The sequence below is a fragment of the Plecotus auritus genome, assembly GCF_963455305.1.
Source record: "Plecotus auritus genome assembly, chromosome: 10".
In the NCBI taxonomy this organism is placed as follows: domain Eukaryota; kingdom Metazoa; phylum Chordata; class Mammalia; order Chiroptera; family Vespertilionidae; genus Plecotus; species Plecotus auritus.
The window spans coordinates 11,034,280-11,060,441 of record NC_137785.1 but is presented as its reverse complement, the minus strand read 5'-3'; the positions used below and the strand labels follow the sequence as shown (position 1 = coordinate 11,060,441).

Here is a 26,162-nt window from a genome sequence, read left to right as displayed (position 1 = left end):
TTATGGGAACTTGGCCTCAGCTGTGGGTGCAGCCATCTTTGTGACAGAGTGATGGTCAATTAGCATATTCCCTCTTTATTAGACAGGATAGGTATATTATATACTCTGGAAATGCAAGCTCAGGAAAAAAAATTGTTCTATCAATTGTGTGACCCTGATCAGCGACCTCCTTGGAGATAAACATTGTTTCAGTTTTGTAACCGCAAAGGCCATATCAGGATCTGGTAAGTAGCAGGGGCTCCCCAAATGGATGCTGAATAAGTGTAGGTAAATACAAACGACCCCTTACATTCCCTCCTTACTTTCCCGGGACTCAAGGCCTCTCCCTCTCTCCTTCCTTCAGGTGGAGGAGTCAGGTGTGGATCACAGATAGTCAAGGCTCACAGACTGCACAAAGGGCCTGTGCTGTAGGGGGTGGGGCTTTTGGAGAAGCAACTGGGGCTGCTGGGGTCTCCCTCCTCTCACTGATTCCCCTCCCTCTTCTGTGGCTTCTGCCCGGATGGGACACTAGTCCTCAGGAGCTCAAGGTGGTCAAAGGAATGACTCATGATCAAGGCTTGGGAAAGTGGACCCTGACTCTCCCAAATAAGCATGGCACTCCTTAGCCGAGCATGGCTCAGTGAGGCATGGCTGAGGGAAGCTGGAGTGGGGGCAGGGGCGACGTCAGGCCAGTATCTGAACATCACCCAATCTGGCCTCTTGGTCAACAGCTGCAGACAACACCTGTGACCCTGAGGGATGGGGACAGATGACATTTATGTGTATTCTAAGCTATAATCCAGAACGTCACACTTAACAGGTTCCCTGTGTTCCTGTCCTCTCCCGCCACCAGCGTCAGAGGAACCCACGACTTGAGTGTGTGTGTAGTGAGAATGCCATGTCCTGTTCAGTTTGGCCTGTTTCTGGTTCCAGTCTTCTGGAACCTGCTCCTTTTACCCAGCTTTCTCCTTTTAAGTTATCCCCATGAACAGCACAGCTTTTTTTTTTGTTCCACAATAAATTTTATTTTATTTAGGAAAGCAACATACAGTCCTGGGTATTTCAGAGTACAGCAAGTAGAAAGACAGGAGAGACACTGGGCTACAGCTGGCTGGCTTCTGCCTCTGGACACTGGACCTCACTGACTGACAGGGTTGCTTCGGCATCGGGAGTTCAGAACCAAGTCTGTGGCTGCCTCTGCCATTTCAGCAGGCATTTTATGGATTAACGTTTTATGCCAGGTTTCATCTCTATTATTCACTCATTTGATAAATATGACAGGTATTGTGCTGAGGACACCAAGGGGAACAAGAAACACTCCCTGCCCACAGGGGCTCACAATCTAACAGGGAGGCACAGAAGTAAACGGTCAGCACAATACAGAGTGGCAAGTCTTCTGTGCAAGCTCATTGTGGTGCGGGCCCTGCAGGACGGCCATCTGACATGGCTGTGGGGTGGCCTAACATTAAGAGAACAGAAAGCCGAGGAGGTGTGTCTGCCAGGCAACACAAAGACCCCGCCCTGGCCCAAGTCTGACCCTTCTGTCAACATCTTGTTCAAGTCCCTCATCTATCTGCCCTATCTCCTCCTGTGAAATTCATTATCTCATGGCCTGTTTTAGTCACAAGTCACTTTGCACGGGTGGCTAATTTCCACATGTGCACCTCTTACACCAGGCTGCTGTCTCCCCAAGAACGAAGTCTTTCTACACGGCACCTATGATTATGCGGTAGACAGAGAGGCTGCCCGGGAAACCCGGGCTGGGAGGCAGACGGCTCTCAGGTGAGTGGGCACTTCTCCAGCACTTGGCTGGAGTGAGCAGGATGAGGTGAAGGCTGCAGTAGGTGAAAAGGGTCTGGGCCCTGGCTGGTGTCGCTCAGTTGGCTGAGCGTTGTCATGTGCACCGAAAGGTTGCAGGTTTGATTCCCAGTCAGGGCACATACCCGGGGTTGCGGGTTTGATCCCCAGTTGGGGTGCGTGCAGGAGGCAACAGATCGATGCTTGTCTCTCTCACATCAATGTGTGGGGTTTTTTCCTTCCTCTCTCTTTCTCTCCCTTCCTCTCTCTAAAATCAATAAAAATATATTTAAAAAAAGAAAAAGGTCTGGGGTAAACAAAAGTTATACAGAGAGAGCATACCTACTAGGCTGCTACTCAGACTAGAACACTCAGAATACTTCTGCTTATAAATGCAAAAACTCAAACCACAAACAGTTCTCTCGACAGCACAACTGTTTGAAAGAAACAATCAAACAAGTATTTCATTGCAAACAAAAGCTAGACAGTAACCGCATCCCCCCCGCTCCAAGGAACACACTGGGAACCTGCGGCCCTGCAGCTGGCCATGGGCTCAGTCAAACGTGATCCGGAAGCTGCGCTCCTGCTCCTTGCGCCGCCCCTCGCACACCTTGGTCACCTCCTCCACCTTCCTCTGCAATAGGGCCGAGTTCTGGTCGATCCACTGCAGGGAGTCCATGTGTGCGTTGAGGATCTTGCAGATCTGCTGCAGCGGGTCGCTGGTGTCGGCGGGGCCCCCGGATGTGTTCAGGTGCTCGATGATGTCCTTGAGATCCTGAGCCATCCGCTTCAGCTGTGCGTCGATGTTCTCGGCCAGCTTGTAGGTCTTCTCGCGCTCCTCGTCGGCGTGCTGCAGGTAGACGGTCCCGCTCTGCTCCTTGACAGACTCCTCCAGAGGGCTCAGCAGGTCCTCCAGCTCCTTCTGCTGTGACAGGATGAAGTCGAGCTCTTGGTCCAGCCTCTTCTGGTCCAGCTTCACCTTCTCCACCTCGCGGTGGAGGGCGGTGATCTTCTCCCCGTTCTCGATCAGCGTGCGGTCCCAGGCGTTGACCTGGGTGGCCTGCTGCAGGAAGTGCCGCTCCTGGTCCTCCAGCTCCAGGCTCCACTTGTTGATCAGACTCTCCAGCTGGGCATAGGTCATCACAGGACTGGTGGACACCCCAGTGGCTGCACTGGGGCCAGACGGAGCGGTTATGGCAGTGGGCGCATTGCTGGGGATCCCAGCTGGTGCCAGGGGTTTTAGATTCAAGGAGAAGCTGCTGGTGCTGGTGGTGGTGGTGGCGGTGGATGTAGCTGTGGATGCGGTAGAAGCTGCTCCAGGAACCTTTAGGTTGAAGCCCAGCATTCCAGGCCCAGAAGTTCCAGCTGTGGTTGCTGGGGCACCAAGGGAGAGCCCGGTGGCAGCAGACGAGGTGGGAGCAGTAGCTAGCGAAGCAAAGAGTGTGGGTCCAGCACTGGTGGTGGCAGCAGTGGGTGCGGGAGCAGCTGGCTGTGTGGTTCCTGCTCCAGTGGCTGCTGGTGTGGCTGGAGTGAAGGCCAACCCAGCAAGTGTCGTGGGCTGGGCCGAACTCCCCATGGAGCCAATGCTGAAACTGGAGGTCCCCCCAGTCTGGGACGTGCTTCCACCTGTGAACGAGAAGCCCCCGGGTGTGGTGGATGGAGCAGAAGAGGTGGCGGTGGAGCCGAACACAAAGCCGGTGGGTGCTGTGCCCTGGCTGGAGGTGACGGCGCTGGAGATGGCGTTGGTGAGGGTGCTGCTGCCGAGGCTGAAGCCAGCGGGTTGCGCTGTGGCTGGGGTGGCAGCTGCATTGCCCAAGCTTAGCTTTGGGGTGTTGATCCCTAAGGAAAATCCAGTGCCTCCAGTAGCAGGAGTTGTAGTTCCAAAACTGAATCCTGAGGTCTGTGTTGCTGGCGCTTGGGTAGTGAGTGAGAAGAGGCTGGTAGAAGGGGTGCTCGCAGTGGGCTGGGAGGGAGCCCCAAAATTAAACCCGCCAGTGCCAGACGTAGAGAAAGAAAACCCAGTGGCCGGGGTGGTTGTTGCTGTCTTTGCAGTGCCAAATGTGAACCCGCCTGTGGGGGCCCCAGTGCCTCCAAAATTAAACCCGCTCATGGCTCCAGGCTCCGGTGGCAGCAGCTACTCCAGCTCCCAAAGCAAATCGTCAGTGTCGTCCGCAACCTTGGGAAGATTTTTAAAGCAGAGGAAGTGACATGATCAGATGGCAGTTTTGGAAAGGCAACCTCACTGGCATAGGCGCGGTTTGGAGAGCGGCGGGACTGATAGTCCTAATGAGGCCACTCTCCTCTTCCTAACCAGACCCTGCTAAGTCAGCTAGGAATGGCGGGGTGGAGGGTCGGCGCTGGGAGAGAGAGGTGCTTGGGATCTGCGTGTACTCAGCACGAGTGGGAGCCCCACGGCCATGGGGAGGAGTCCAAGAGCAGGCACCTGAACTGACCTCAGTCCCCGAGGAGGCAGCCAGATTCCGGGAGCTTCTCACGAGCGGGACCAGAAGCACACCAAACACCTTTAGGCTCTGTTCCCCAGGTTTCCCTGCTGCCGGCTGAAAGTGGGTAGAGCGTGCCTCCTTGAGCGGCCTTCTGGACCTCAAGAAACAGGCCCTGGAAAGCTGAGCTCTATGGTAGGGCTCCATCCGTGCACATCCCTCGTCATTTAGGAGGACAGAGGGCATGTTGGAGCAACCCCCACCTTCCTTCTAACTAAGGGGTGGGCATGAAACCCTAGTGCTCAATCAGAGGGCTTGAAGGCAGAGTCCTTCAGCCGATCAATGATTCTCTCTCATCATGGATGTTTCTATCTCTCCCTCGTCCTTCCTCTATGAAATAAGAAAGAAAAGAAAAAAAGAACTAATACAGTTGGGAAGTAGAAAGTGTCTGACAAAAATGAGGCGTGATCTTGTGACTCCTTAGCGCTCCAATCTCAAACAAGGGACAGCAAACCTCTCTGAGGCTCAGTTCCCTCAGCAGGAAAGTGGGGTAGCAGAGACTGCGCTGAAGTGTGGCGGATGGTTGGGCACTAGTTAGGGCGCTCACTGCCACTGCTGCCAGGCACAGGCACATGCCCACATTTCCACTCTGGGGAGAGCCTCTGGAGGCTGGTGAGGAAGGAGGACTGTGCAGTAAGGGGTAACTCAGCAGCAGCAGGGGCTGTGAACACCCAGCTGTGAAGAAATTCTCATGAAGAAGACATGTGGGTTGTGGCTGACCTCAAGTTTAATATGAATTCATGGTCCAGCTGCCACTGCTCAGTGGGTCCTCTGGCTGCATGATGAGAGTACCAGTTCCAACGCAGAGACGGGATTTCCAGGCAGCTAACTCCAGCCCCGACAGCTGTGTGTGCCCAGCCCTGTGCTACCGACACTCCTCAGCCGGACCCTCAGCTAACTTCCCAATCAGCCTATCTGGGAGGCTGAGATGATGGTCACAGGGCATAGATGGGGGAAGAGAGGCTCAGATTAAAATAATTTGTTAGTCCTCATCCCACTGTAGTTGCCCCTCCCCAACTTCCACCTCGTACTCTGCCTTCCTCCAAGAACCCTATTTTTTTTAAAAAATATATTTTATTGATTTTTACAGAGAGGAAGGGAGAGGGATAGAGAGCTAGAAACATCGATGAGAGAGAAACATCAATCAGCTGCCTCCTGCACACCTCCCACTGGGGATGTGCCCGCAACCAAGGCACATGCCCCTGACCGGAATCGAACCCGGGACTCTTCAGTCCGCAGGCCGACGCTCTATCCACTGAGCCAAACCGGTTTCGGCCCTATTTTTTTTTTGCCAGGTTTCTCCTCCACACAGCCATGTGCTTCTGGAGAGAGGACCCCACAGCTGCCCATGCTACTGGTGGGTCTGCTCAGTCTAAGCAGATCTCAACAGGCTGCCCATTAGCACCTCCTGGGAGCATTCAAAAGGTACACGGCTCTGGCTGGGTAGCTCAATTGGTTAGAGTATCATCCCGCTACACCAAGGTTGTGGGTTTCATCTCCAGTCAGGGCACATACAAGAAGCAGCCAACAAATGCATAAACAAGTGGAACAACAAATCAATACCCCCCTTTTCTCTCTCTCTCTCAATTCAATTTAAAAAAAAAATCCGATGCTGCCAGATTGATGGATGTCATTCTGGGAAAAGGATCCTGGCCTTGACATTTTTTTTTAAAATATATTTTATTGATTTTTTACAGAGAGGAAGGGAGAGGGATAGAGAGTTAGAAACATCGATGAGAGAGAAACATCGATGAGAGAGAAACATCGATCAGCTGCCTCCTGCACACTCCCCATTGGGTATGTGCCCGCAACCAAGGTACATGCCCTTGACCGGAATCGAACCCAGGACCCTTGAGTCTGCAGGCTGATGCTCTATCCACTGAGCCAAACCGGTTAGGGCCTGGCCTTGACATTTTTACAAAGCTCTTCTGGGGGCTTCAGAGAAAGGCCTCTTTACTCTCTAGAGGCTACAGCAAGTGTCTGAGGCCCCTAGCACGTTGGCACCCAGCCCTTCTTGCGTGAGCGAACACACCTGTCACTGCAGAGCCACCTCAAGCCGGGTTTGTTGTTAGCAGCCACCCACATATCTCAGTTCCTCAGCCCCTGAGAACTTTAGCTATTAATAAATTGCAGCTAAAATTCTCCCGAAGAGCATTTATACAAAGGTCTTTGCTTTTTTACTATTAAAAAACTGCAAAAAAAAAAAAAAAATCTTCTGTGGGGGCTTGTCTGGTTTATGGTTTGCCATTTATCAAATGCGTCATTTGTTTCCAACAACCCAGCTGCCACGGATCTACTAATAATGGCAAACCATGCTCATCGATCCAGCCTATCTATGTGTTTAAGATACCTTATTGCTCACTTTCTCTTGAAAACAGGTCCATTCGGGGCAGGTTCACTTTACAGACTAGGAGAGTGAGGCCCAGAGAGGTTACTGAGCCTTGGCCCCCTCTTCAGGGCAGCCAGAGACATGGCAAACATCAGCTTCAATCCCAGGATTCCAGGCAGGGGCAGACAGGGCTGGGTCACACGTGGGAGCAGGGACAAGGCTCCCTGGCCCAGGTTCCAGGATGCACATACCTAAGCTGAGTGTTGAAGGATGTGGGATCAACCAGAAGATGGGGAGGAAGGGCTGGTGAAAGTAGGCTGAAACAGGTGTGCTTAATGATTGGGTGGCTGGAGGGAGTGTGTGCAGTAAAGGGTTACTCAGCAGGCCTGAGCTGTCCAAACCTTGCCTATTCCAAACAAAGGACTGGCCCTTGATGGGCTCCTGGGAAGGAAACCCTAAGCCCTTAGAGCAAGCATGTCAAACTCGCGGCCGGTGGGCTGCATGCCTCATTTGGGCCACAAGCCTCATTTATTTAAACGAGGTATGCGACCCGCCGGCCACGAGTTTGACATACTTACCCTAGCGTGTCCTGCCCGATAGTGTCTTTAAGATGGGGCATCGGGCCACACAGTATGTTTGACCTCTGGAAGGGTTGGACACTGAGTAAAAAATGTGACAGACTTGTAATAAAAAGCCTGGACAGCAAGGCTTACCATGTGTTGCTGGGAGCGTTAAGCACTGTCTGTGTGACGCCACTGGAAGAGACGACGGGAGCTGGTGCCTGGTCTCTCCCGGATTCTGCCCTGTGGTGCCTTTTCCCTATTTTTTTTTTTTTTATATATTTTATTGATTTTTTACAGAGAGGAAGGGAGAGAGATAGAGAGTTAGAAACATCAATGAGAGAGAAACATTGATCAGCCGCCTCCTGCACGCCCCCTACTGGGGATGTGCCCGCAACCAAGGTACATGCCCTTGACAGGAATCGAACCTGGGACCCTTCAGTCCACAGGCCGACGATCTATCCACTGAGCCAAACCGGTTTTGGCCCTTTTCCCTATTTTTATCTCTATCCACTCACTGGAACTATGAGCCTAACAGCTTTGCTGAGTTCTGAGTTCTTCTGGTGAATCACCGAATCTGAGGGTGGTCTTGGGGACCCCTGACAATGTGCTGTGATACGAGGGGAAGAGCAAATGTATACGTCTACATCCAAATAAAATAAAGTGATGATGGTCTGCAGGGTGTGTCCCAGTTAACAAAGCCATCGACAACTAGGATTCTGGGAATTTCCCACTAGTGCAGCTGACACACACTGTTATGAGCTGACACAGGCTTCCCACTTTGACCACAGTGGCGAGCTTTCCTAAAAGAGAAACTGACGGTGCTCAGGGAAAGCAGGAGGAACTGAAACTGGAGAAGTGGGCCTTCCTGAGAAGAGCGAGTGTGTGCCGGGCGCGTGCCTAGGCCGGGCAGCACAGCCCTGGCCATGTGTAGTTCACCCAGGATGAACCGGAGGCCACGAGAACGGACTTCCTTGAGGTCACTGACGGAGATACTGGCAGAGCCTGTCCCATGCTGCCCAAGTTTTTTCAAACCAGATCTACTTGCCTTCCCAGCCCAGGGAAGTCAGAAAGACCCACCTGGGATCCCACCTACATACACAACCCACCCCTGGCTGAGCACCAGGGTTCTCTGCTGTCACCTCCAGCTTCGCCCAGGTCCACTCACCTTCTCTATCTTTAGTTCTTTTGTCACTAAACTCCTAACTTTAATATCTACTCAGCCCTACTCTGTACAGTCATAACACAAAGAGAAAAAAAGGCCGATCCCCCAAGGTGAGATCATAGAGAATAGTAGAACATTCATTCATTCAACAAATATTCTGGAGCACCTGCTATGTACAGGCACTGCTCAAGGCCCTGGAAATATGGCTGTGAACGAGACAGAGGGGACCCTGTTGTCATGGAGCTTACAGCCCAGCAGACAGAAAAACCACCATCGTTCAAATAAGTCACCATCGTGTTGTGCGGTCTATGCACGAGGAACAAGAGAAAGCAGAGCATGAAAGGGAACTGGGGGGCACGGGCACCGGGTGAGGAGATTAACCAGGCAGACTGAGGAAAGAAAATTCGAGGTGGAGAGGGAGGGGAGCCAGAACAAAGTCTTCAGATGGGATGATAACAGCAGACAGCCAGTGTGGCTGAGGGGCAGGTGTCATTTTCACTGAGTCCTGGGACTTTCCCTCCCTCCCTATACCAATCCCTCTCCTTAGGTGTCTGGAACAGGGGTGTTTGGGAACAAAAATGGGAGGTCATCAGCCTTGGACCAAGAGGAAATAAAGGATTAAGAAGGATATGGGGCCCTGGCCACTGTGGCTCGGTTGGTGAGTGTGGTCCCATGCACCAAAGGGTCATCGGTTTGACTCCCAGATGGGGCACAAGCCTGTATAAAAGGGCACCAGGCTAGGAGCACGAGGTAGCAGCACACTGAGCAGGGAACAGGCTCAGAGACAACATGACTTTTCCAAGGTCAAGACCTCAAGTTCTGCCGGGGACAGGGGAGGAGGAGATGGCAGACTTAAGTCTCTTTGTCGTTTTTTAATCCTCACCGGAGTATACTTTTTCCATTACTTTCTAGAACAGAGTGAAAAGAAGGAGCAGGGCGGGGGGCGGGGAGAGACAGAGAAACACCTACATGATGTGAGAGACAAATCGACTGACTGCTTCCCATATGTACCCCTATGGGGCAACGTGCCCTTGACTGGGAATCACAGGCTGACACTCTAACCACTAAGCAACTGGCCAGGGCAGAATGAAGTCTTAAAGATGGAATGAGATTCTCTGGGCAGACGGCTGCAGAGGGAGTGACACACACAGGCCAGCTTCTGTACAATCGTGGCTGGAGCAGCAGGCTGAAGGAAGGTGGGGCTGGGGCCTGGTCACACAGGCAGTCTGCCTGGCTTGTCCATCTCCTGAAGACAAAGCCATGATGCGGTTTCCCTTCCTGACCCCACCGCTGCCCTTCACTGGCTCCCCCTCAGAAGCTTGAGTGACCCTCCCCCATGAGGCTCATCCACTGGGGCCCAGAGAGCTGCTGCCCCGTTCCCGCCCCCTTCCTTTATAGCACAAACGCTGCTTCATTGGGGGCAGCAAGGAGTCCTGGCTTGATTCCGAGGGCTCCTTGATGGGGCTCAGGACTATGAATCCAGGTCTGCTAGGCCACTGATGAGTTGGGATGGGGGCTGCGGCAGCAGGCCTGTAGCTGTCATTAGTAAGCCCTGTGGACTTCTGTGCGCTCCGAGGGCAGGGGCCTTTGCCTGTTCCTTTCTGTCAGTCACCTGGCAAGACATAGCCTATCAGCCTGAGTCCCTGTTTCTCTACTCTTAGCCCTGGGAGCTCAGATTCTAGGTTCACCCCCCTGCCTCAGTCTCCTAAAAAAAAGGGGGGGGGGGGCGCACCAGAGCTCGTGAATCATATGGTCTCTGTGAAGAGGAAATGGTCTGATCCCTGTCAGGCGCTTATGTTATTATCGCGTGCCTGTGTATCCTCAGAGCCCAGGAAATGTTAACTTGTTAACGAAGTTCTGGGGAGTGACTGGAGCAAATGCTCCTGGCATTCTGCCCACCGCCAGCTGGTGGAGCTGCCGACAACGCTGGTGCCCAGGAAGGACGGGCACTGGCTCTGTGTGAACTTTCCCCATGGAATTAGCTATTTAATACGATAAGCAACGAATGGCTTGCTAACCAGATCTTAGCCAAGGCAGTGTCCTTTCTAGGCTACAGAGACAGCAACACAAAGGCTGGGACAGGACTGTGCTGATTTATGTTTTTTTTAAAAAATATTTTTATTGATTTCAGAGAGGAAGGGAGAGGGAGAGAAATGTCAATGATGAGAAACATTGATTGGCTGCCTCCTGCACAACCCCTACCGGGGATAGAGCCTGAAACCCGGGCATGTGCCCTTGACTGGAATAGAACCTGGGACCCTTCAGTCTACAGGCTGACGCTCTATCCACTGAGCCAAACAGACCAGGGCTGATTTATGTTTTAAAAGACTTACCCAGGCTGCTGGGAAATGGTGGCCTGGACTCTTGTGTCCAGTTCTTACACATCCATTCTGCCTGGTGGGCATGGTAGCAGCTGCACAGAGTCAGAGAGGGCAGAGCAGTTTTTCGAAGCCACATCAGCAGCACGGAAACCTCAGAGCATGGCTCCGTGTGAAGGCCACCTCCTTCCACAGTACACGGTATCCCCAACAGGAAGGGTGGGATGGAGACAACCACCTGGGACTCCAGTCCTAACTTCCTCCGGCCTGCTTCTCCCTGGGGACCAGCACACACCAACCTCCCAGGTCTAACTGACTTGTGTTAAGTATTAGGGACCCGTGTGGAGACAAACAGGAGGTGCACGTGTCTGTCTATCTGCTCCTCAGGGGGAGGGGCTATGGAAAGTCTCACTGCCTGTCATGCTACCTGTCTTTTCTCCAGGCCAAATCCCATGAAGGGATCCCTCCAGGTTTACTGCACATTTGTTTGGGTGTTTACTGTTTAAATGCCTAAATGTTACCGCAAACTAACTGCCAAGGAGGCTTCATCCCACGTGTTCCATTTCACAGTCCACCCAATGACTCGGTGGTGGCTATTTTTACAATGAAAATTACATTCTTTTTGTGAAGAGGCAGTTTGTCATATGGTTCTACATTCAAAAGGTACAACAGGGAACACCACTGTCTCCATGCTCCCCCTGTCCCCACCATCACCAGCTCTCTTCCCTGGAGACAAGCTGTTAGGTTTCTTGTGCCTCTTTTCCAGAGATTTTCAATGTCTTTAAGCAAATGCCCAGTTTGTACTCTCCCCCTTTTGTACACAAAAGGCTGCATGCCAGATGCACTGTTCTTTTTCTCACTCACTAGATCCTGGAAATTATTTGAAACAGTACACGCTCCTGCTCCGACAGAGGGGGAAGCAAGCTCTCCGGGGGGAGCCAACCTGGCCAGGCACCGACACTGCCTGCTACTCGAGGCTGCCTCAAGCTGCTACCTGAATGCTTCTTGGACTCAACCTTCTCCTTTTCTATCCCTTGAAAATGTGATCTCTACTCCAAGAAGTCATTTCACATCTAATTAGCAATTACACTCTCCTTTCTGCTCCTGAGGCCTGGAATTGTACCCAAAGGAGCTCAGGTGGTGGGACAAACAGCAACTTTCCCCACAGGGATAACAAATCAGGTAAGACATGCGCAGAAAAATTAAAAACCAGAAGAGTAGATCTGAAGGAAGATTCTAGAACCACCACTCTGAAATTCAATGTCTTGTTTATTGTCTGATTCTGCATCAGAATGTCAGCTCCACCAGAGGAAGGATTTTTGTGTTTCCACTGCTGTATCCCAGTGTTTGTACTAGTTGCTGGCCATCACAGTTAAATGCTTATCAATGGAATAAGTGGGTCCAGGGTTGCTTTATACTAGGTACTATATATATAATTGATTTCAGAGAGAAAGGGAGAGAGAGAGACAGACAGAAACATCAATGAGAAATAATCATTAATCTGCTGCTTCCTGCACGCCCCCTACTGGAGATTGAGCCCACAACCTGGGCATGTGACTTGACTGGGAATTCCTGGTTCAAATGTCAACACTCAACCACTGAGCCACGAGGGCTGGGCATGTACCAGGTACTATTTTAAGTGCTTTTCATGTACTAATTGGTTTAGCTCTCACTCCTCCCACCATGAGGTACCATTAGTATCTCCCTTTTAGAGTTAAGTAACTTATCCAACATCAACATACATGTCAAAGTCAGGATGAATAAGACAAGGTCTAGGCCAGGCGTCCTCAAACTATGGCCTGTGGGCCACATGCAGCCCGCCGAGGACATTTATCCGGCCTGCCGGGTGCCGCTGCCTGTCCTGCTTAGCAGCCGAATCGTCCCGGGCCCGCAGTGCACACAGGAATTTGTTCATCGTTTTTTTTTTTAAACTATAGTCCGGCCCTCCAACGGTCTGAGGGACAGGGAAGTGGCCCCCTGTTTAAAAAGTTTGAGGACCCCTGGTAGGCCCTGGTGGGGTTTTGGGTTCAATCCCTGGTCAGGGCATATACAAAAAGCAACCAACGAATACACAAATAAGTGGAACAACACATCAATATTTCTCTCTCTCTAAAAAAAAAAAGGACCCAGAAAGAGGCTAAGGCACAAGCACACCTGCTCAGACAGAACCACACCCATATGTGCTCCCTTCCCAGTGGCTCTCCTGTAATCAACACCAATGGCCCAGGGGAGAGGCAGTGATGTCAGTGGGGGAAGGAGGGAAAAGTCCTGGCCAGGTTGTGGCAGAGACAGTTACCATGGAGATGGTTTCTCTGGGAACCAGGTGAAAGCCGCCAGAGGTGGGGACAGGGTGGCTTTGATTCTGAGAATCAGAAGCAACCACAGCCTCTACCTGTCCCTGGATATCAACCACAGGCTAAGGTTCCAGGACTTTCTGTGCTGGGCCCTGCTGACAGTGCTTTAAGCAAAGTGAAGTTCAGAGAACTTAAGTAACTTGCCCAAAGGTGCACAGGTAGTTAGGACTGGCCCCAGAGCTGAGCGGGGGCCTCATGAGCCTCTCCAATGTGACATTTTCTCACACATCATGTGCCATGTCTGGTACCCCTTTCCCATTCTCTAATGACACCCCGGGCCACCTCTATCACCTTCCAGGTAGTTTAGGTCTCATTCTGGATCCAGTTCAGGGCTGTCTGCCTTCTCAAGCTTCTGGCTTGGCGTGAAGAGGGAGGACATCAGCTGCTCTTTCCTGTCTACTCCCTCAGGAATCGTTCCTGCTCTGGGTGGGCGTGGGTCGAAGGGCAAAGGACTCTTGAACTAACCAGGCTGAGGCGCAGGTCTCTGCGGACCACTGACCCTCAATGTGCTCCATGCCTGTGGAGGGGACACTTGGGGGACCTTGGATGCCTGTGAGGTTTACCTGCTGTGGTTTCCTGCCTCCGTCTCAACCTCCCTCTCGTTCCCCTCAGCTCCCACTGTGACTGGCCATCCCAGTGGGTGTTGGCTGGGTTCAGGCTCTGCTACTTTCCTCTGTGCACAAGTGACCTCATGAGAACTGTCCATCCATGGCCAAGCACAGCTGCTCCACCCCTGGCCCTGCTTCTCTCTACCCCCGCCCCCCGGTTGGGTAGGATGAACACACTGCTGTGAGAAAGGGAAGCGTAGCCCCGCCAGTCTGGCCCTCGTGCTCTCCTGTTGAATGTTGAACATAATTTCACAAAGCACCATCGGCAACACCACTCTGATCGTGATGGACCGAGACAAAACCAGACCACTCTGGAATCGCGTCTCAACACAGACAAAAACATGAACATCGTTCAAAGCACAAGAATGACCAAACGCTAATGGCTGCTTCTTAACTAACCACAGTGCTTCTATACCCTCTGGAGAAGATCAAAATACTCAGTGATGGACTTGTCCCTGCTTCCTGATAGCACCCGATCCAGAGCAAAGCCCTGCTTCCCTGATCCCTCCCAGTCACCTAACCCAGCCCAGCTCCTATGAACCCTAACACCCCCTTACTCAGCCACCTCACAGATCCCTGTGGTGGGCAGCCTCCCTGACTACAAGGTGCAAGAGACTCAAGCTGTTCAACTCTAGGTGTTCCTTGTGGCCTCTGGAACAGGTGGGGAACAAAGACACCCGCCCCCTTTAGCAGGCACCTGACTCCCAAGGACATTTCTCTAGAGAGCTCCTTCCCTGCCCCACAAACACTGCCCTCCAGATTTTGTGGGTCTGGGCTGAGTCTGATCAGACCTGCGCCTTTTCAATTTTGGTCAGTCCAGCAGAGAGGGTTGAGACCCAGGACCGGAAGGAGGAGGACTCGATTCCTCTGTTCTCTGCTATGAGCAGAGAGAATTACAGGCCTGGGGGGCGGGGAAACCACTGAACACAAGGGTCAGGGAGGGCCCACAGCCTGAGCCTATCCACGCTGTGGTTTGTTGGCGTTTCTCTGAATTACTTGCCAAGCTTTTAAAACTTGGATCTTGCAGAAAAATCTGGGTTTCCAACTTCTGTGAAATCAGAAGTGCTTCACCAGGAGGCTGGCATTGCTGCCCAGCAAAATGAGCCGCCCCGAGCAGCACCTGCTCCGTTTGGGTGGTCCAGGACTTCGCTGGCCTGCCGGACACAGGGCCTGCGGGTCTGTGAGGATGGCCTGCTTACTGAGCCAGTGCCATTTTAGGCTTTTTCACATATTATCCCTACTGTCCCCACTTTACTGATGAGGCAACAGCAACAAGGGGGCACGGTATCCTGCTGGAGGCCAAACAGTGGCAAGTGATGACATCGCAAGCTCCAGGACACTATGTTGTCAATTACCTTCAGCTGTACTTTTCCTATAGCCCCTGTGGGCATGTAAGGGAGGGGGCACCCCAATGCTGGCCCTAGTATGTATCTTCCAGATGAGGAAACTGAGGCTCCAAGAGGAGAGGTGTGGTAGGCTGGATAATGGCCCCCCAAAGATGTTCACACCCGAACCCCCAGAACCTGTAAATAAATGACCTCCCGTGGCAAAAGGCACTCTGCTGCTGTGATTAAAACAAGGATCTTGTGATGGAGACATCCTGGATGATCTGCGCGGCCCTAGGTAATCACAGGGGCCTCTATAAAAGGGGCAAGAGCCGAAACCGGTTTGGCTCAGTGGATAGAGCGTCAGCATGCGGACTGAAGGGTCCCGGGTTCGATTCCGGTCAAGGGCACGTACCTTGGTTGCGGGCACATCCCCAGTAGGGGGTGTGCAAGAGGCAGCTGATGGATGTTTCTCTCTCATCGATGTTTCTAACTCTCTATTCCTCTCCCTTCCTCTCTGTAAAAAATCAATAAAATATATTAAAAAAAAGGGGGGGGGGCAAGAATATCAAAGGCGAACTAGGAGATGTGACGATGGAAGCAGAGTCTGGAGGGATGTGAAGAAGGGGCAACGAGCCAGGGAATACAGGTGGCCTCTAGCAGCTGGGAAAGGCCAGGAAACGGATTCTCCCTTGGAGCCTCTAGAAGGAACACAGCCCCGCTGACCCATTTTATACTTTTGGTCCCCAGAACTCAAAGGAACTAAATGTGTGTTGCTTTAAGCCACAACAGTTTGTGGCAATTTCTTAGAATAATGAGCACAGAAACTAATACAGAAGATCATTGAGGGTGACACAGAGGGCGCAGTGCAGGGCCTAACTAGGTTCTAAGAGCTTGGCTACTTCCGCCAAGGAAGGAGTAGCAGGAGTGAGGGACGGGAAGGGGCTCGGAGGACTCTGAGCCCACAGGCCACGTGGCGGACCTATACCCCGAGCTGCCCTTTCCCCTAGTGAACTGGCCTTGGCCTTCCTGCCCTTGTTTGCCAGGACGCCCACCTCCAACTCTGCCCCCGTGGCCTGCATAACCCAGATACCTGCCCTAGTGACTCTTTAGGGACAACAGTATTGAATTCCCAGCCTCTGTGCATGAGCAACTCATTTAAAAGTGAACTGATGCCACCCCGGCTGGGTGGTTCCGTTGGTTGGAGTGTCATAGCATACACCAAAAGGTTTGTGGGTTCGATTTCCGGTTGGGGTGCACATGGGAGACGACTGATGGATGTTCTCTCATATAGATGTTTCTCAAAAATCAGTAAAAAAATCCGCCCCCCCCCCCCCCCTGCAAGTGAACCGATGCCTACTGAGGCAGCAGCACAGGGCTGGGGGCTAGGGAGGATGACCTTGCCTTCTAAGTGCTCAGGGAAACAGTCACGTACACAAACATTGTCTGTGAGGCAGCTATGAAAGCAGAACAAAGTGTGATGGGGACAGGAGGAGAAACAAACATGCAGAGATGCTGGAATTACTAAGTGCTGCTGGTTTTACCTACATCATTTCACATAATCCTCCTGGCACCCCAAGCCTTAGAAAGAAATAACTAATGTTCATAACTAGGCAGGTCCTGTTCTAGCAATTTCACACACATTTATCTATTTCCTTACAACCACCCTAAGAGGTGGGTCCTCTTACCCCACGTTATGGATGCAACTGTGTCACAGGGAGAAGATGCCACTTGCTGAGGGTCATAGAGGTTGGCCTTGAGAGGTGAAACCAGCAGGCTGGCTCTAGAGCCCTCGTTCTGACCCACTTTGCAGAAGGTAGCTGAGGCTCAGGATTGGAACCTGGGTCCATCTGATGCAAACTCGGTGCCCTTTCCATCATGCCAGACTGTCTCCTGAACTGGGAAACCAGTAAGGGCTGCTGCAATAGTACAGCTGAGGAGCGCCTCCTCTAGGGCAGGGGAGATGGGGAGAGGCAAGTCAGAGTCATTAGAATCTGGCAACTGAGCAGCAGCAAACTAGAGGCGAAGGGCCAGGCTTGGTGGCCTCCCAGCAGGCTATGCCCTGGACTGGGGGTCAGATCTGAGAGGAGCAGACAGATTCGCCCTGGGGCTTGTAGAGCCCTGGAAGCGGTGAAGTGTTGGGAGGCCTGGGCTCTACCTGGCAGTGTGATTGTATAATCGCCTTTCACCTCCTGGGGCCTCAGCCTGCCCTCTGCAAGACAGTGGGTTAGTCGCTATGATCTGAGGCTCCTCTTGCCCTTGCACCTCAGATTCTCTGGGTTCTGCACAGGTGGCTGCTCTCCCTCCCCCTCCACTACCCTCCCTTGCTGTGCTGGTGCCTCTCCCAGATCCAGGGCTCCGCTAATCAGGAGCTTGTTGCCAGGTGGCCTGAGGCCCCCAGAGAATCCCTCCACTCCGCCTCCCACCAAAGAGCCAGGATGATGCAACCTGCCTGCAACTGTCACCTCACTCCACAAATCTGCTCCTTCCGAACTGAAAAAGAATCCCCCACAGCCCCACCCATGCTCCCAGCCCCAGCTCGAGTAGAAAGGGCTGGGGCACCTGGACCCTGGAGAACTCTTCGAAGCTGGGGGAGGCTGAGGCTTTTGAATCCTGGAGGGGCCACAGGTCCGGGCATGGATGGGCACAAAAGCAGGCTCAGGGTGCCAAGACCTGGGTTCACAGGCAGCCACTAATGACCCACTGCACATAAATTAGAATATGTTTGGAAGGGCTAGGCAGCTAAGTGTGAGAACTGGCACCCACTCAGCATGACTGAGTCAAAGTCTTGGGTGGGGCAGTCGGCACCAGGGTTGAACTGGTTGGGATCCAACAGCTACAGAGAGAAAAGGCACCAGGGTCCCTGCCCCAAAGTTTTCTCCGTCAGCATACACTGCACACAACCAGCAATATGATTCCCATACAGAGTAAGTTCATGTCCAGTTATTAAAAAACACCCTAGCCCTAGCCAGTTTGGCTCAGTGGATAAAGCATCGGCCTGTGAACTGAAGGGTCCCAAGTTCAATTCCGGTCAAGGGCACATGCCGGGTTGTGGGCTCAATCCCCAGTGGGGTGTGCAGGAGGCAGTCGATCAATGATTCTCTCTCATCATTGATGTTTCTATCTCTCTCTCCCTCTCCCTTCCTCTCTGAAATCAATAAAAAATATCCTATCTGACCATCCTCTCAAAAACCCATAATCCCAGTTTATGAGACGAAACCAAACTGAAGGACTTTCCACAGAATACCCAACTGGCACTGATCATGAAAGGCAAGTCAGAGAAACTGCCGCAGACCAGAGGAGGCTAAGGAGATGCGATGACTAAATGTCATATGGCATCTTGGAAGGGATCCTGGGACAAAAAAAGGGTATTAGGGAACAACCAGTGAAGTCAGCATAAAGTTGAAGTTTAGCTAATAGAAGTAACACTGGCAACAATGGAGGACATTAGGTGAGGGGTATACGAAAACTCTGTACTATCTTTTAAATTTTAATTTAATAACCTCTACCTAGTTCCAGCGCATAACCTAGTTCTCAGAAGTGCGGGGGGGGGGGGGGTGTGTGTGTGTGTGTGTGTGTGTGTGTGTGTGTGTGTGTGTGTGTGTGTCAGAGAGAAAGAAAGAGAGAGAGAGAGGGAGAGATTGACTGTGCCTCCTCACTGCCAGCAGTCTGTCCAACACTACCCCAATCTCCCCGTTATTGCTCAAATCTCTACTGACAAGTGGAAGGAGGTCGGTCCTTAAGTTTCATTTAAAAGGAAGACCACAGTTTTTGTTAATCCTCACCTGAGGATATTTTTTCCATTTATTGAGAGTGTGGAAGGAAGGGAGGTGGGAGGCGGGGAGAAAGAGGGAGGGAGGGAGGTAGGGGAGGGAGAAAGAGAAGGAGAAGTTTCGCTGTGAGAGAGACACAATGATTGGTTGCCTCCTGCATGCAGCCCATGGGGATCCGGGGATCGAACCTGCATCACAGGTATGTGACATTACCTGAGAATTGAACCCAAGACCCTTCAGTGTCCAGGCTGACACTATCCACTGAGCCACACCGGCCAGGGCACCAGTCATAGTTTTAAAGCCCTAACTGCTTAGCAATGAAAAGAAAACATACCCACCCCAATAATAATAATAACAGCCCCTGTGTCAGGCACTAGTCTAAGATACTGTTAATGCCCCCTCCCCCCGGTCCCCACCTTTAACCACGAGGAATCTGAGGCATAGGAAAGTAAGGGAAATCGCCACTGTCACACAGCTAGTAAGTGGGGTGCAACTAGGGTTTGAACCCAAACAACCTGGTTCCAGATCTATGATTTTAACTGCTACTCAGTGATATCTCAGTATTAATGTAGCCTCTACCAACTCAAGGAAATATCGAGCAAGTGCTCAAATACTGGCAGAGTGGACAGTAAGTGCTCTACGGGAAAGTGGTCAGAGCCCAAGGACTTCCTGCAAGTTTAGAGAAGGGGGGTGGGAGTGGGGGAAGCCTGCATATCTTTATTCCCCACATAACTCTCAGGATTAGGGTTGCCCCACCCAACTTCTTTGGATTTTTGATTCAGTCCCATAACTGCCATAAAAGTGATGAAGGTTGAACTCCAGGTGTAATGTCCTGATGTGGACAGATGCAGGGCGGGAAAGAGAAGTTTCTGCCGCAAAGAAAGACCAACATCCACTTGGGATGGTGGAGGGCCCAGTGCACAGGGAAGGAATGGCTAGGACGCTCCCTCTGTTACAAATGGAGGTATAGATCTCCCTGTTTTTGGCAGGGTTGTGAGACTAACCCAGTGGGGGACATCTCAGGAAGTGGGGAGCAGGGGCAGAAGAAAGAAACAACTGGCCCGAGAGCAGTGCTGTGGACAGGGCTAAGGGAAGGTGGGCAGTGGATGGTGAAAAGGGTGGAGTGGGGGCGATGATGCCCGATTCCCTGCATCCGTGGGTCAGGATGGGGCTGAACATCCAACATTTGGAACGGGTGACGGTGGGATGGCTGAAAACTGCCACCTTAAAGTGAATAACACACAAGAAGGGCCTATTAGCAGGCGTTGGTTAGTCAAGTGTCTGAGGCTCTTGCCCTGCCTGGCCTGTGTGGCTCAGTGGATAGAATGTTGGTCCAGCACCGAAGGGTCCCAGGTTTGATTCCCAGCCCAGGTTGGGACTGGGGTGGGAGGCAATCAGTCCATGTGTCTATCTCACATTGATGTTTCTTCCTCTCTCTCTCTTCCCCCTCCCACTTTCTCTAAAAATCAATGGGAGCCAAAACCGGTTTGGCTCAGTGGATGGAGCATCGGCCTGTGGACCGAAGGGTCCCAGGTTCGATTCCGGTCAAGGGCACGTAACTTGGTTGCGGGCACATCCCCGGTGGGGGGTGTGCAGGAGGCAGCTGATCGATGTTTCTCTCTCATCGATGTTTCTAACTCTCTATTCCTCTTCCTTCCTCTCTGTAAAAAAGCAATAAAATATATTTAAAAAATAAAAATAAAAATCAATGGGAAAAAATATCCTCAGATAAGGATTAACAACAAGTGTCTGGGGCTCTTACAGCGTGGGGGTGGGGGCCCAAGTTCCCATTGATAATAAAATACGTCGAACAGACATGTATGAGCTGGGCTTCCCGAGCATCAACTTATTTGATTCTCACAAACCACCTCATCAGGTACAGTTGCTTATTCTCATTTTACAGGCAGTTCCCTACCTATTTGAGGCCCGAGGATTTCAGTTATTTTCCCAAGGCCACCATGGCAGGTCTGTGACTCACGCGGGACTAACCCACAAAAAGGGTCCTCAGGGTGAGACGTAAGTCGGGGCATGAAGACACCAGCATGTGGCTGCCCGGAAATTCGTGAAGCAAAGGAAAGTAAACCACAAATGAACCAGTGCTGGTCTCAGGGAGGAGGAAACCAGGCCGCTGGGTCAGAGAGCAGAAGACCGGACTATCAGAAGGAGGGGGCCGGACCCCAGAGCCACAGGGAAAGGAGGGCCAGAACCCTCGGGGTCGGAAGAAAAAGGGAGTTGGATCCTAGGCCGCAGAAAGGAGAGGGCCGAACTCCTGGGGTCCGAAGGAGGATGAGGCTGGAGCCCCGAGAGGAGGGGGCCAGGTCCGCCTGCCGGTTGGGGCCCCGCCGGGGCGGGGCGCGGAAGGATCCGGCGTGCCGTGCTGCGCCGCCCCCGGTATATCTGTCCCTAGTCCCCGGGGCCGCCTCATTCCCCATCCTCAGGTCACGTCAGATCACGATCTCTCCCCACGCTACTGCGACACCGCCTCCGCCCGCGTAGCCCCGCCATGGCTCTGTAGCCGCGACCCCTCCGTGCCCCCGGCCCGTCTCCACGCTCACCGCGCCTGCGCTCTCCACTCCCGCCTTCTCTCTTCAGCCGAGGCCGCTGCTGCCTCTCTTTTCCGCAGCCATGGAGTGAGTAACCGATCGTCCCTCCTGCTCCAACTGCCTTTCCCGCCCTTTCGAAGCTCGCGGCCTTCACGACTAGGCCTGAGAAGGGGGTGGGGAGGCGAGAGTGAGGGATCACGGTCGCGCAGGCGCAGAAGAATGAAATAGCGCGCCGGCGCGCTGCCGAGCATGCGCACTCGGCCCAATGGTGGGGAAGGGTGCTTTCCTACAGAGAATATTGGCGTTTAAAGACGGCCCGCGTGCGGTTGCGCCGGCGTACTAGACCCCCCGAGAGGGTTTTACTTATTTGTTATTCTGGAACGAATCTGCCCGCGCGCCGTCGCTCATGCGCATTAGTGCACCAGAGTCCGTATTTCTGTGCGAAGGGCTGGCAGTAAGCAGCTGCACATGCGCACTAACCCCCAGGAGGGCGGAAGCGTGAGAGCCTTGGGACCATTTCAGGGGCAGAGCATGCGCTTTGGCCTTCGGCGAGAAAGCCAAGTGTGGACGGATGGGGGCGGGGCGCTGTTCGCCGGTCCCCTCCACCCTCCCTGCTCCACATTGCTTAGTCGTACAGCACAGCTGCCCTCTTTTTTATTCAGGCATCTGCTGGGGCGGGTGCTGGTTTAACTTAGGTGGAAAGCGGGGCTTTGAGACAACCCGTTAAGAATGGGGTGGGGCTAGGGTCACTGCCGTCGCGAAGGGTGGGGCTTACGGGAGCCATTGTGAGGGGCGGGGATTGGAGAAAGAGGCGGGGCCTCTGGGGAATCATCGGGGAGGGGTGGGGCTAAGGTAAACAGTGGGGCGGGACTTAGAGGGACAATGGAGGTCGCTGCAAACTTCTCAAAGGGAAGGATGGGATGCGAATGGATAATATTGATGAAGGGCGCGGGGGGAACAGGGGGAATTCCCCTGGGAATTGATTTGGGATGGAACCTAGGGAGGGGGTGGGGCCTAAAGGAAATGTTTGAGAAGGAGGAATGTGACTGGAAGAAAATTCCCCTGGGATTGAGTTCTTTTAAGGTGGAATATTATGGTGTGGGTGGGAGTGGCTAAAGGAAATTCCCCTGGGAGACCATTAGATTTCTGTATTGGAAGGATTGGGTCTTGGGATTTTGAAGTCAGGCATAAAGAGAATTCCCTTGGGAGTGGTAGTGAAGCATAGTAACCTCCATCTTGTATAAAACCGCTGTTTGAAATTCTCTGCTATTGTTACATAGTCCCTAGTCCTGTAAACTCTGTCATTGTCAGCTCTGTCACTTTAAGACAGCCTCTTATTCTATAAAAAGACTTTGTTTTTAGTTCAAATAATAGAAAAAGATAAACTTAACTGACCTTGCAAGCTAGCCATCCAATGTAATAGACTAATATGGACTAATACTGATAATAATTCCCATATTCTTATCAAATATTCATTATGTATTCAAGGTTACAACTATCTGTAATAATTAACTCACACAGAGCCCTTTGGAAAACCTGCAAACAAAGAGGCTCGAAAAATATAAATACGGGAAACTTCCTGTATGTGTTGCTCAGAGATTTGGAAGAGTCACCTCCCTCTGGGCCACGCCCAATAAATGACTCCTAATTAATTGGCTCATTAAGGCGGCTTGTATCCCACCCGATGATTTATGATACAACAGTAGGGCTCAGAGATTTGGGGAAGGGGCAGATTTAGGATTCTGAGAGGGCGGTGTGTAGCCCCAATCCCAGATGGAAGTGGGAGGGAGGACCCCGGGGCCGTGGGGTGTGGCTTGGTTTCCCTGTGAGTGAAGGTAACCTATGACCCCACCTACTTTTGTCTCACACGTGTAGGTCCTCCACTTTCACCTTGGCGCCTGTCTTCGCCCAGCTGAGCAACCTGCAGAGCCTCCTCCCAGCTGTTGGTGCAGCCTCCTTCACTGCCGCCCGTGCCCAGCGCCTGTGCTGCAGCCATGTCACTCCTGGCGACCCTGGGGCTGGAGCTGGACAGGGCCCTGCTCCCAGCTAGCGGGCTGGGCTGGCTCGTAGACTATGGGAAACTCCCCCTGGCCCCTGCCCCCCTGGGCCCCTATGAGGTCCTTGGGGGAGCCCTGGAGGGCGGGCTTCCAGGGGGGGGAGAGCCCCTGACAGGTAAGGGCAGGTGGGGAATGGAGGTGGGGTGAGCTGGGACGTGGGGGGCAGGGTAGAAGGAGGAAGAATTCATTTATTTATTAATTGGATAAGTCGTTATTGAGTGCCTGTAATATGTCAGGCACTGTTTTAAGTGCTGGGGATATAACTGGGAATAAGACTGCCATGATCCCTGCCCTTCTAGAGCTCTCACTCTAGTGGGGAGACAGACCAGAGGAATAAAATGAGGAGGTTCTGGGGTAAGTGGGAAACGCTTAGGAGTGAGCTAAAAAAATGACACCGGGGACCTAGTTTAGAGTGGGTAGCCAGGAGACCCTTGCCGAGTAGGTAACATTTTGGCTGAGGCCTAAAGGATGGGCAGGAATGAGCCATGATAAGACCCAAGAGAAGAGCTTTTCAGGTGGAGGGAACAGCATATGCAGAGGCCCTGAGGCAGGAATTGCTTTATTCCTTAGTGTGCCCCACATGCTTGGAACATGGCAGGTCTTCAGTAATGAGTGGATGAAAGATGAAACAGGGTACGCAGGATCTAGTTTGCTTTTTAAGATAAACTGCAGAGTACATCAGAGAAACCACAGATACAGGTTAATCAGTAGAGAGGATGTTGGAATGGTTGCACAATGGCTGGTTGACTCTTTTATTGTTTGGATCATTGGTTGGTTGACTGGTTCATTAATTGGTTAATTAAGAGAGTTGATTGACTGGTTCACTTAGTTGATTGGTTGGTCAGTCAGTGAGATGTTTGATTTATCCGTTGGTTTGTGGGCTGGTTTGATGATTCATTGACCAGTTGGTAGACTGATGGGCTCGTTGGAGGATTTACTCAATGAATGAGATGAATGAAGCAGAGATGAGTGAGCATCCCCGTTGGGTGGAAGACCAGGAACTCAGGGAACTTGTCCTTCTCCACTCCTCCAGGTGATGGCTTCTCGGACTGGATGACCGAGCGGGTTGACTTTACAGCCCTCCTCCCTTTGGAGCCCCCCTTACCCTCAGGTGCCCTCCCCCCACCTTCCCCATCCCCACCTGACCTGGAAGCCATGGCCTCCCTCCTCAAGAAGGAGCTGGAGCAGATGGAAGACTTCTTCCTTGATGGTCCACTTCTTCCACCATCCTCCCCACCACCACAGCCACCGATGCTGCCGCTGCCACCGCCACCACCACCACCACCAGCACCCTCCCTTCCGCTCCCCCTGCCCACCTTCGACCTCCCCCAGCCCCCTGCCCTGGATACCCTCGACCTGCTGGTCATGTACTGCCGCAACGAGGCTGGGCAGGGAGATGCGGGGTTGGCTCCGCTTCCCCCAGCACAGCAGCCCCCTCCTCCACCTCCACCCTCTCGCCCGGCCCCCTACCCCAATCCTGCCACCACTCGAGGGGACCGCAAGCAAAAGAAGAGAGACCAGAACAAGTCAGCGGCTCTGAGGTACCGCCAGAGGAAGCGGGCGGAGGGGGAGGCCCTGGAGGGGGAGTGCCAAGGGCTAGAGGCACGGAACCGCGAGCTGAGGGAGAGGGCTGAGTCCGTGGAGCGGGAGATCCAGTACGTCAAGGACCTGCTCATCGAGGTGTACAAGGCTCGAAGCCAGAGGACCCACAGCAGCTAGATGGGCAGGGCTTTGGGCTATAGGGGGCGCTGGTCTTCATCTCTCTTTCTGGGGCTGAGGTGGGAGGGTCCTTCTGTCATCCCTCTGCCTCTAGCCTCTTTCCATCCCCCCTTCTCTCTCCTTTTATCCTTGTGTCCTTGTCCATTTCTGGTTTTGCTCCCCTCTTCCCTCCCCAGAATCATGGCACGTCTGGCCTTAGTCAATATCAACACTTCTCAGGTGACAGCCGAGGGACTGGGGCCCCCGGGGAGCTCAGGGTCTCTCCAGCAGGGCAGTGAGGCCAGGAAGCTGTGCAGAGTGAGGGCAGATGAAGACAGGAGAGCCCTCTGGGGAAAAGTCAGGGAGGATTTTGAGAATGACACCCATGTAATTAAGCAAAAGAAGCAAGCCAGGTGACCTAGGGAAATACATTTGTGCAGGGAGCAGGCTCACAGAGCCAGTGGCTGTGGGGGCAGATGGGGAGGCCGGCAGGGCGGGGTTGGCCATAGTTGGTGACTGGGTGTTCATTTAGCTCTGGGAGGAATGCAGTGTTTTGTGAAATTGTTGGGGCTGGGCTATGTCTAGGTGAGGGAGGGCAGGGAGTGATCCTTTGGGGGGTGTGGTGCAAATAAAATGAAGAATTTCTTCCAGTCTGTGTGTCTGGTCTTTGAGGGAAGTTGGAGAGAGGGCAGTCTCAGGTCAAAGACAAGAATGATAATAATATAAATAACAGCCCTGGCCGGGTAGCTCAGTTGGTTAGTGTTATCCGATACCCCAAGGTTCCGGTTAGATCCCCGGTCAGGATACACACCAGAATCAACCATTGAATGCATAAGTAAGTGGAGCAACAAATCGATGTTTCTTTCTTTTAAAAAAAAATCAAATAAAAATGTACAAAAAGAGAGCCCTGGCCTGTGTTTCTCAGTGGTTAGAGTGACCATCCACGCACCAAAGTTTCGAGGTTTCGATTCCCGATTCCCAGTTCAGGGCGCATACATGGGTTACAGTTTCGATCCCTGACCCCGGTCACATGTTCAGGAGGCAACCAATCAATGTCTCTCACATCTATGTTTCTCTTTCTCTCTTCCTCCCTCTCTCTAAAATCATCCTCGGGTAAGGATTAACAAAGAAAGAAAGAAATAGCGTAATACTGAT

General features: G+C 52.5%; 3 protein-coding genes across 4 annotated transcripts in view; 1 reads left to right on the top strand and 2 right to left on the bottom strand.

The window, feature by feature from the left end:
- IL4I1 (interleukin 4 induced 1) overlaps positions 1–21,410 on the bottom strand; it is a 35,550-nt gene extending 14,140 nt beyond the window's left edge. Inside the window, exon 1 of the mRNA XM_080643529.1 lies at positions 21,265–21,410. The gene's annotated coding sequence lies outside the window, so the exon portion shown is untranslated. The remainder of the gene's footprint in view (positions 1–21,264) is intronic.
- Positions 993–21,405, bottom strand: NUP62 (nucleoporin 62). 2 transcript variants are annotated; one of them, XM_080643532.1, is made up of 3 exons: positions 21,265–21,397; positions 7,320–7,425; positions 993–3,952 (listed from the first exon to the last, which is right to left on the bottom strand). In XM_080643532.1, the coding sequence occupies exon 3, from the start codon at positions 3,884–3,886 to the stop codon at positions 2,330–2,332; it is 1,557 nt and encodes a 518-aa protein (XP_080499658.1). In that variant the 5' UTR covers positions 3,887–3,952; positions 7,320–7,425; positions 21,265–21,397; the 3' UTR covers positions 993–2,329. The 2 variants fall into 2 exon arrangements, with proteins under 2 accessions (XP_080499658.1, XP_080499657.1); XM_080643531.1 differs by lacking the exon at positions 7,320–7,425 and having other exon boundaries at positions 21,265–21,405.
- ATF5 (activating transcription factor 5) lies at positions 20,895–25,877 on the top strand. Its single transcript, XM_080643533.1, has 3 exons — positions 20,895–21,339; positions 23,128–23,424; positions 24,343–25,877. Exons 2-3 carry the CDS (start codon positions 23,247–23,249, stop codon positions 25,026–25,028), a joined length of 864 nt encoding a protein of 287 aa, XP_080499659.1. The 5' UTR covers positions 20,895–21,339; positions 23,128–23,246; the 3' UTR covers positions 25,029–25,877.
- The last annotated feature ends 285 nt before the right edge of the window (positions 25,878–26,162 follow it).

Bases quoted from the DNA above. Each gene is read 5' to 3' on its own strand.
- NUP62 (XM_080643531.1), bottom strand. From the start codon at position 3,886: ATGAGCGGGTTTAATTTTGGAGGCACTGGGGCCCCCACAGGCGGGTTC.
- ATF5 (XM_080643533.1), top strand. From the start codon at position 23,247: ATGTCACTCCTGGCGACCCTGGGGCTGGAGCTGGACAGGGCCCTGCTC. The intron at 23,425-24,342 runs GTAAGGGCAGGT...CCACTCCTCCAG, and splicing joins GGGGGGAGAGCCCCTGACAG to GTGATGGCTTCTCGGACTGG.